At 45.2% G+C, this 10,808-nt stretch overlaps 1 protein-coding gene across 1 annotated transcript in view; it reads right to left on the bottom strand.

The window, feature by feature from the left end:
* The window catches only part of LOC146423108 (DNA-directed RNA polymerase II subunit RPB1-like), a 28,011-nt gene that overhangs the window by 947 nt on the left and 16,256 nt on the right, over nt 1-10,808 (bottom strand). Inside the window, exons 7-11 of the mRNA XM_085045073.1 lie at nt 8,701-8,921; nt 6,577-6,709; nt 4,761-4,885; nt 1,889-2,099; nt 60-302 (exon numbers count right to left, since the gene is read on the bottom strand). Of these exons, the coding sequence (XP_084901199.1) occupies nt 60-302; nt 1,889-2,099; nt 4,761-4,885; nt 6,577-6,709; nt 8,701-8,921 (933 nt within the window). The remainder of the gene's footprint in view (nt 1-59; nt 303-1,888; nt 2,100-4,760; nt 4,886-6,576; nt 6,710-8,700; nt 8,922-10,808) is intronic.

The raw sequence follows: 10,808 nt of genomic DNA, 5'->3' as shown, positions 1-10,808 counted from the left end.
GCCCCCTCAGATCACCCCAAACCACCCTCAGGTTCCACCAAAGCTCCCTGAAATCCCACCAAAGCCCCCTCAGACCCCCCCCAAGGTCCCACCTTGGTGTCCCCGGGGGAGATGTGCTTGTAGGGCCCGCTGTCCTCGTCGTCGGGGTGAGTGCTGTGGGTCCGGATGCAGTTGATGTGACCAGGGATGATCAGCGAGAAGATCTGCTTGCCGGTCCAGAGCGGCCGCGGCTTCAGGATGGCCGGCTGGGGGACCTTGCCGTCCCACGTGGAGAGGAACATCAGCAGGTTCATCACCTCGCCCTGGAGACAACCCAAAAATAGTCCCAAATTTGTTGTTGATCCAACAGAACCCCAAAACACCTCAAAAATACCCCAAAGTAGCTCCAAAAATATACAAAAACATCTCAAAAATATCTCAAAACATCTCAAAAATACCCCAAAATAGCTCAAAAAACCCCAAAAATACTTCCAAAACACTCCAAAACTATCATTGATCCAGGAGAACTCAAAAATACCCCAAAATAGAGTGAAAAGACTCCAAAAATACCCTAAAATACCCCAAAAACATCCCAAAAACATCCTGAAACTATAATCGATCCAGGAGAACATCAAAATAGCTCAAAACATCTAAAAACACCCCAAAATACCTCAAAAATACACCAATATAGCTAAAAAATACCCCAAAACTTCCTTCAGGACATCCCAAAACTGTCATTGATCCAGGAGAACTCAAAAATATCCCAAAAGATCTCAAAATAGCTCAAAAATACCCCAAAAGCCCCTTCAAGATGGAGTATTAGGGCATCTTTGCAGCCCACGTGGAGAGGAACATCAGCAGGTTCATCACCTCGCCCTGGAGACATCCCAAAAATGTCCCAAATTTGTTGTTGATCCAGGAGAACCCCAGAACATCTCAAAAATACCAAAAATAGCCAAAAAAAATCCCAAAATAGCTCAAAATTACCCCAAAATAGTTCAGAATTACCCCAAAATAGCCCTAAAACTGTCATCGATCCAGGAGAACCCCAAAAGATCTCAAAAATACCCCAAAAGAGCTCAAAAATATACAAAAATACCCTTAAAACATCCCAAGATAACTCGAAAATATCCTAAAGTAGCTCAAAAGCACCCCAAAACTGTCACCAATCCACTGACATTCCAAAAGATCTCAGAAACTCCCCCAAATCACACCAAAAGCACTGTAAATCACCCCAAATCAGCCTAGGCTGCCCCAAATCCCCCCAAATGACCCCAAAAACCCCATAAATGACCCCAAAACTGACCCTCTTGAGGAAGACGTCCCTTTTGGTGAAATTCTGGACAGCGGTCAGTGTGTCCTGAGCTAAATCCACCTCAAACACCTGCCCTAAATCACCCAAAATTCCCCCAAATCATCCCTAAATCACCCCAAAACCACCTCAAATGACCCTAAAACCACTTCAAATCACCCTAAAACCCCACAAATGACCCCAAAAACCCCACAAACGACCCCAAAACCGACCCTCTCGAGGAAGACGTCCCTCTTGGTGAACTTGCGGACGGCGGTCAGTGTGTCCTGAGCTAAACTCACCTCAACACCCGCCCTAAACCTTCCCAAAATCACCCCACAACCACCCCAAATCAACCTAAAACCACCTCAAATCACCCTAAAACCCCACAAATGACCCCAAAAACCCCACAAATGACCCCAAAACCAACCCTCTCGAGGAAGACGTCCCTCTTGGTGAACTTGCTCATGGCTGTCACCATGTCCTGCCCTAAACCCACCTCAATCATCTGCCCTAAACCTTCCCAAAATCACCCCAAAACCACCTCAAATCACCCCAAAACCACCTCAAACCACCCTAAACGACCCCAAAAACCCCACAAGTGACCCCAAAACCGACCCTCTCGAGGAAGACGTCCCTCTTGGTGAACTTGCGGACGGCGGTCAGCGTGTCCTGCACGATGCCCATGACCGGCCGGTTGCTCTGGGGGGTGACAATCATCCTGGGCACCATGGCCAGCTCCTGGATCTCTGCCCGAGTCTCCAGGGACTGCGGCAGGTGGAGGTTCATCTCGTCACCGTCGAAATCGGCGTTGTAGGGCGTGGTGACACTGCGGGGACATCGGGGTTATTGGGGATATTGGAGACATCGGGGTGTCACGGACATTTGGGATATCAGAGACACTGGGGACATTGGGCAGGTGGAAGTTCATCTCGTCACCATCAAAATCGGCATTGTAGGGCGTGGTGACACTGTGGGGACATCGGGGTTATTGGGGACACTGGGGACATCGGCCATGTCAGGGACATTGGGGACACTGGGGTCATGGGACAAGTGGAGGTTCATCTCACTGTCAAATTGGTGTTGTAGGGTGTGGTGACACTGTGGGGACACTGGGGACATTGAGGGGACATTTGGAATGTTTGGGATATTGGGGACATTAGGCACATCAGGGACATTGAAGACATCGGGGGTGTCAGGGACATTGGGGACATGGGACAGGTGGAGGTTCATCTTGTCACCATCAAATCGGCGTTGTAGGGTGTGGTGACACTGCGGGGACATCGGGGTTACTGGGGATATTGGAGACATCGGGGTGTCACAGACATTTGGGATATCAGGGACATTGGGGACATTGGGGACATGGGACAGGTGGAGGTTCATCTCATCACTGTCGAAATCGGCGTTGTAGGGCGTGGTGACACTGCGGGGACATCGGGGACATCAGGGACGTTGGGCATATTGGGGGGATAATGAGGATGTTAGGGATAATGGGGACATTAGGGACATTGGGGACACGGCAGGTTCGTCTAGTCACCGTCAAAATCGGCGTTGTAGGGCGTGGTGACACCGTGGAGACATCAGGGACACTGGGGATATTTGGGACATCAGGGATGTCAGGGACATCAGGGACATCGGGGATGTTGGGGACATTGGGGACATTGGAGATGGTTCATCTCGTCACCATCGAAATCAGCATTGTAGGGCGTGGTGACACCACGGGGACATCAGGGATGTTGGGGGCATTGGGAACATCAGGGACATCTGGGGACATTGGGGACATTTGGGGACATTGAGGATGTTGGGGACATTGGGGACATTTGGGGACATTGGGGATGTTGGGGACATTGGGGCACATTCATCTCGTCACCGTCAAATCGGTTTTGTAGGGCGTGGTGACACTGTGGGGACATCGGGGACATTTGGAATATGGAAAGGACATTGGGGACATCGGGGATTTTAGGGACACTGGGGATGTTGGGGATATTTGGGGACATTAGGATACGGAAGTGACAAAAGGGACATCAGGGACATCGGGGACATCACGGATTTTGGGGACACTGGGGATATTGAGGATATTGAAGACATTGGGGACATTTGGGGTTAATTTTGGGGGTTTTTTGGGATATTTTTGGGATATTTTTGGGGTTTTTCACCTCAAATTCAAGTGGAAGGTGAACCAGGGCAGGATTTGGGGTTTTTTGGGAGGTTTTTGGGAATTTTACCTCAAATTCAAACAGGACCAGGGCAGGATTTGGGGTTAATTTTGGGGGTTTTTGGGATGTTTTTGGGGTTTTTTGGGGTTTTTTAACCTGAGATTCAAGCGGAAGGTGAACCAGGGCAAGGTTTGGGGATAATTTTGGGTTTTTTGGGGATATTTTTTGGGTTTTTTACCTGAGATTCAAGCAGAAGATGGACCAGGGCAGGATTTGTGGTTAACTTTGGGTTTTTTGGGATATTTTTGGGGTTTTTAACCTGAGATTCAAGTGGAAAGTAGACCAGGGCAGGATTTGGGGTTTTTGGGGTATTTTTGGGACATTTTTGAGAGGTTTTTGGGATGTTTTTGGGGTTTCTTACCTCAAACAGAAAGTAAACCAGGACAGGATTTGGGGTTAATTTTGGGGTTTTTGGGATATTTTTGGGATGTTTTTGGGTTTTTTTACCTGAGGTTCAAACGGAAGGTGGACCAGGGCAGGATTTAGGGTTAATTTTGGCTTTTTTGGGACATTTTTGGGTTTTTTTACCTGATATTCAAATGGAAAGTATACCAGGGCAGGATTTGGGGTTAATTTTGGGTTTTTGGGGATTTTTTGGGATATTTTTGGGGTTTTTCACCTGAGATTCAAACAGAAAGTAAACCAGGACAGGATTTGGGGTTTTTTGGGATATTTTTGGGATATTTTTGGGATATTTTTGGGATATTTTTGGGTTTTTTTACCTGATACTCAAATGGAAAGTATACCAGGGCAGGATTTGGGGTTAACTTTGGGTTTTTTGGGATATTTTTGGGATATTTTTGGGGTTTTTTACCTGAGATTCAAGCAGAAGGTGGACCAGGGCAGGATTTGGGGTTTTTGGGGTATTTTTGGGACATTTTGGGATATTTTTGAGAGGTTTTTGGGATGTTTTTGGGGTTTCTTACCTCAAACAGAAAGTAAACCAGGACAGGATTTGGGGTTAATTTTGGGGTTTTTGGGATATTTTTGTGATGTTTTTGGGTTTTTTTACCTGAGGTTCAAACGGAAGGTGGACCAGGGCAGGATTTAGGGTTAATTTTGGCTTTTTTGGGACATTTTTGGGTTTTTTTACCTGATATTCAAATGGAAAGTATACCAGGGCAGGATTTGGGGTTAACTTTGGGTTTTTTGGGATTTTTTGGGATATTTTTGGTTTTTTCACCTGAGATTCAAGCAGAAGGTGGACCAGGGCAGGATTTGGGGTTAACTTTGGGTTTTTTGGGATTTTTTGGGATATTTTTGGGGTTTTTTACCTGAGGTTCAAGCGGAAGGTGGACCAGGGCAGGATCCTCACCCTGTGCCCCATCATGGACATCTTGTGCAGCGTCGGCTGCCGGTTGAAGATCACGATGTCACCGTCGCACATGTGACGTTCCACCTGCCCCCAAAAAACCCCAAAAAATCAGGAGGACATCCCAAAAATGCGGCACATCCCAAAACCGGGTTGTTTTCCCCCCAAAAATCGAGGTGTTTCCCCAAAAAATGATGTTTTCAGGGGTGAAAAATGAGGTTTGGGCGCCAAATCCGCAATCCTGAACTCCAAAATTGGGGATTTAACCCCAAAATCCGGAGCTCAGAACCCCAAAATTGGGAATTGAAACCCCAAATCTGGAGCTCAGAACCCCAAAATAGGGAATTGAGCCCCAAATCCGGAGCTCAGAACCCCAAAATTGGGAATTGAAACCCAAATCCGGAGCTCAGAACCCCAAAATTGGGAATTGAAACCCAAATCTGGAGCTCAGAACCCCAAAATTAGGAATTGAACCCCAAATCTGGAGCTCAGAACCCCAAAATTGGGGATTTAGCCCCAAAATCCAGAGCTCAGAACCCCAAAATTAGGAATTGAACCCCAAATCCTGAGCTCAGAACCCCAAAATTAGGAATTGAACCCCAAATCTGGAGCTCAGAACCCCAAAATTGGGAAATGAAACCCAAATCCAGAGCTCAGAACCCCAAAATTAGGAATTGAAACCCAAATCCGGAGCTCAGAATCCCAAAATTGGGAATTGAACCCCAAATCTGGAGCTCAGAACCCCAAAATTGGGGATTTAGCCCCAAATCCGGAGCTCAGAACCCCAAAAATTAGGAAATGAACCCCAAATTCTGGAGCTCAGAACTCCAAAATTAGGAATTGAACCCCAAATTTAAAGTCTGGAACCCCAAAAATCAGGGATTGACCCCCCAAATCTAGAGCTCTGAACCCCAAAATTACAGATCCCCAGTGATTTTTGAGGTTTTCCCCCTCCATTTTTGGGGGGTTTTTGGGTTTTCCCTCCCCATTTTTGGGATCCCCTGTAGTTTTTGGGTTTTTCCCCCATAATTTTTGGGATCCCCTGTGGTTTTTGGGGTTATCCCCCACCCCCTTTTTGGGGTTTTTGGGTTTTCCCTCCCCATTTTCAGAGGTTTTTGGGTTTTCCCTCCCATTTTTTGGGATCCCCTGTGGGTTTTTGGGGTCCTCTCCCTCCAATTTGGGGTTTTTGGGTTCTCCCCCCCTTTTAGGGGTTTTTTGGTTTCTCCCCCATTTTTTGGGATCTGCTGTGTTTTTTGGGGTTCCCCCTGCAGTTTTTGGGGTCTTTCTCCTCCATTTTTTAGGTTTTCCCTTCCCATTTTTGGGGTTTTCGGTTTTCCCTCCCCGTTTTTGGGGTTTTTTGGGTTTTCCTTCCCCATTTTGGGATCCACTGTGGGTTTTTTGGGGTCCTTCCCCTCCATTTTTTGGGTTTTCCCTCCCTATTTTTGGGGTTTTTAGGTTTTCCCTCCCCATTTTTGGGGTTTTTTGGGTTTCCCCACAATTTTTGGGATCCCCTGTGGTTTTTGGCTTTTCCCTCCCCATTTCTGGAGTTTCCCCCCCCCCATTTTTGGGGTTTTTTGTTTCCCCCCCAATTTTTTGGGATACCCTGTGGGTTTTTGGGGTCCTCTTCCTCCATTTTAGGGTTTTTGGGTTTCCCATCCCATTTTTGGGGTTTTTGGATTTTCCCTCCCATTTTTCAGTTCCCTCCAGTGTTTTTTTTTGGGTTTTCCACCCCCATTTTTAGGTTTTTTTTGGGATCCCCAGGGTTTCAGGGCTCTGACCTTATATCCAATCTGCAGATGAAGGTCGCTGGGTTTGGGGTGGAAGCGAAGATCAATTCTGTCCCCGTTATCCCTGATGATGTATTTGGCTCCAGGGTACTGACTGTTCCCCCTGCGCACCAGTTCCTGCAGCCTGTGGGGTTTTGGGCAGAATGTAGGGGTTTTTGGGGTGAATTTAGGGGATTTTGAGGTGAATTCCAGGGGTTTTATGGTGAATTTGGGGGATTTTTGAGTGAATGTGGGGGATTTTAGGGGTTTTGGGGTCACCCTGGGTACTGACTGTTCCCCCTGCGCACCAGTTCCTGCAGCCTGTGGGGTTTTGGGGAGAATTTAGGGGATTTTGGGTGAATTTAGGGGTTTTTGGAGTGAATTTAGGGGATTTGGGGTGTCTTAAGAGTGAATTCTGGGGGGTTATGGTGAATTTGGGGGATTTTTGAGTGAATTTGGGGGATTTTGGGGTCATCCCAGGGTACTGACTGTTCCCCCTGCGCACCAGTTCCTGCAGCCTGTGGGGTTTTGGGGAGAATTTAGGGGTTTTTGGGTGAATTTAGGGGGTTTGGGATCCGTTTGGGGTGAATTTGGGGGATTTTTGAATGAATTTGGGGGACTTTTGAGTGAATTTGGGGGATTTTAGGGGTTTTGGGGTCACCCCAGGGTACTGACTGTTACCCCTGCACACCAGTTCCTGCAGCCTGTGGGGTTTTGGGGAGAATTTAGGGGATTTTGGGGTCGATTTAGGGGATTTTGGGGTTGATTTAGGGGATTTGGGGTGTCTTAGAATGAATTCCGGGGGTTTTATGGTGAATTTGGGGGATTTTTGAGTGAATTTGGGGGATTTTGGGGTCATCCCAGGGTACTGACTGTTCCCCCTGCGCACTAGTTCCTGCAGCCTGTGGGGTTTTGGGGAGAATTTAGGGGATTTTGGGAGTTTTGGGGTGAATTTAGGGGATTTTGAGGTGAATTCCAGGGGTTTTATGGTGAATTTGGGGGATTTTTGAGTGAATGTGGGGGATTTTAGGGGTTTTGGGGTCACCCTGGGTACTGACTGTTCCCCCTGCGCACCAGCTCCTGCAGCCTGTGGGGTTTTGGGCAGAATGTAGGGGTTTTTGGGGTGAATTTAGGGGTTTTTGGAGTGAATTCCAGGGGTTTTATGGTGAATTTGGGGGATTTTTGAGTGAATTTGGGGGATTTTAGGGGTTTTGGGGTCATCCCAGGGTACTGACTGTTCCCCCTGTGCACCAGTTCCTGCAGCCTGTGGGGTTTTGGGGAGAATTTAGGGCATTTTGGGTGAATTTAGGGGGTTTGGGATCCGTTTGGGGTGAATTTGGGGGATTTTTGAATGAATTTGGGGGATTTTTGAGTGAATTTGGGGGATTTTAGGGGTTTTGGGGTCACCCCAGGGTACTGACTGTTACCCCTGCACACCAGTTCCTGCAGCCTGTGGGGTTTTGGGCAGAATGTAGGGGTTTTTGGGGTGAATTTAGGGGATTTTGGGGTTGATTTAGGGGATTTGGGGTGTCTTAGAATGAATTCTGGGGGTTTTATGGTGAATTTGAGAGATTTTTGAGTGAATTTGGGGGATTTTGGGGTGAATTTAGGGATTTTGAGGTGAATTTGGGGATTTTGGGATGTCTTGGGGTGAATTCAGGAGATTTTGGGAGTTTTGGGGTCCATTTAGGGTATTTTGGACCCCAAACTCCCACAAATCACCCTAAATCTCCTATAAATGACACTAAATCCCTTATAAATCATCCTAAATCCCATAAATCCCACCTGTTGATATTAAAAAGTATGACAATCTCAGCAAAGGTCACACTGGCAGCAATGAAGTCAGAAATGTCCACCCCAAACCCCCATAAAATCACCCTAAATCCCCTATAAATCACTCTAAACCCCCTACAAATCATCCTAAAAATCCCCTAAATCACCCAAAAAACCCCAAATCTCACCTGTCAATATTAAAAGGTGTCACAATCTCAGCAAAGGTCATGTTGGCTGCGATGGATCTCAGCACTCCAAGCCCAAACCCCCACAAAACCCCATAAAATCACCATAAAATCACCCTAAATCACTACAAATCCCAATAAATCTCCTATAAATCACCCAAAAAACCCCAAATCTCACCTGTCAATATTAAAAGGTGTCACAATCTCAGCGAAGGTCATGTTGGCAGCGATGGATCTGGGCACTCCCACCTGGTCGATGGCCAGGTTGGGGTCAGGGGTGATGACAGTCCTGGCAGAGAAATCCACCCTCTTGCCCATCAGGTTGCCCCGAACTCGCCCTTCCTTGCCCTTCAGCCTCTGCTTGAGGGATTTCAGGGGGCGACCTGATTTCTGCATGGCCTGGAGGATAAAAAAATGGGGGTTAGGGGGTTTGGAGGGTGAAATTAATGGAAAATTAATGGAAAATTAATGGGAAATTAATGGAAAATTAAGGCTAAAATGAGGACAGAATTAGTATAGAATTAATACAGAATTAATTCAAAAATTGACACGAAATTAATGCAAAATTGACACGAAATTAATGCAAAGTTGACGTGAAATTAATACAAAATTGACACAAAATTAATGCAAAACTAACCCCAAAATTAACTCAGAAATTAACCCCAAAATTAATACAAAACTAATCCCAAAATTAACACAAAACTAATCCCAAAATTAATACAAAACTAACCCCAAACTTAACTCAAAAATTAACCCCAAAATTAACACAAAATTAACCCCAAAATAACACAAAAATAACCTCAAATTAACACAAAACTAACCCCAAATTAACTCGAAAATTAACACAAATCTAACCTCAAAATTAACACAAAACTAACCCAAAACAAACTCCAAAATTAACACAAAATTAACCCCAAAATTAATCTAAAATTAACCCCAAAATTAATCCCAAAATTAAATTTTGGGGGATTCAGGGGAGTGTGAGATATTTTGGGGATTCCCACAATTTCTGCATGGACTGGAGGATAAAAAAAATGGGGGTTAGGGGGGTTTGGAGGGTGAAATTAATGCAAAATTAAGGCTAAAATTAATAGAGAATTAATACAAAATTGATATAAAATTAATACAAAATTAATACAGAATTAACTCCCAAATTAATACAAAATTGACACAAAACCCCAAAATTAACTCCAAAATTAACCCCAAAATTAACACAAAACTAACCCCAAATTGACACAAAACTAACCCCAGAAGTAACAAAAAAATAACACAAAACCCCAAATAAACACAGAATTAACCCCAAAACCCCAAAATTAACCTAAAATGAACTCCAAAATGAACCCAAAACTAACCCCAAAATTAACCCCAAATGAACCCAAAACTAACCCCAAAATTAACCCCAAATGAACCCAAAATTAACCCAAAATTAACCCCAAATGAACCCAAAATTAACCCAAAATTAACCCAAAATTAACCCCAAATGAACCCAAAATTAATCCCAAAATTAACCCCAAATGAACCCAAAATTAACCCCAAATGAACCCAAAATTAATCCCAAAATTAACTCCAAATGAACCCAAAACTAACCCCAAAATTAACTCAAAATGAACCCCAAATGAACCCAAAATGAACCCCAAATGAACCCAAAACTAACCCCAAAATTAACCCCAAATGAACCCAAAATTAACCCCAAACGAACCCAAAATTAATCCCAAAATGAACCCAAAATTAACCCCAAATGAACCCAAAACTAATCCCAAAATTAACTCAAAATGAACCCAAAATTAACTCAAAATTAACCCCAAATGAACCCAAAACTAACCCCAAAATGAACCCCAAATGAACCCAAAATTAACCCAAAACAAAGCCCAAAATGAATCCCAATTTAACATAAAACTAACCCCAGAATTAATCCAAAATTAATTAACCCCAAGATCCAGAGTCCACTGGGCAGCTCGTTGTCCACCATGGTGACCACGTGGAACTTGAGCCATTTGACATTCTCAGCCACAATTTGGGGTCACCACCTACCTGTGTCCCCTCTGTGACCCCAAAACCCCCCTGGGACACCTCTGTGACCCCAAAAAAACCCTCTGAGACCCCAAAAAACCTCTCAATGACCCCAAAAATCCTTCTCCATACCCTGGGCAGGCCGGGCAGCTCGTTGTCCACCATGGTGGAACTGCAGGACTTTGACATCTTCAGCCACAATTTGGGGTCACCACCTACCTCTGTCCATTCTGTGACCCCAAAAGCCCTTCTGGGACACCTCTGGGACCCCAAAAA

This window comes from Lichenostomus cassidix, unplaced genomic scaffold, assembly GCF_008360975.1.
Source record: "Lichenostomus cassidix isolate B80296 unplaced genomic scaffold, HeHo_3.0 HiC_scaffold_34, whole genome shotgun sequence".
Taxonomy (NCBI): Eukaryota; Metazoa; Chordata; class Aves; order Passeriformes; family Meliphagidae; genus Lichenostomus; species Lichenostomus cassidix.
This window is presented reverse-complemented; position numbering and strand designations above follow the sequence as displayed.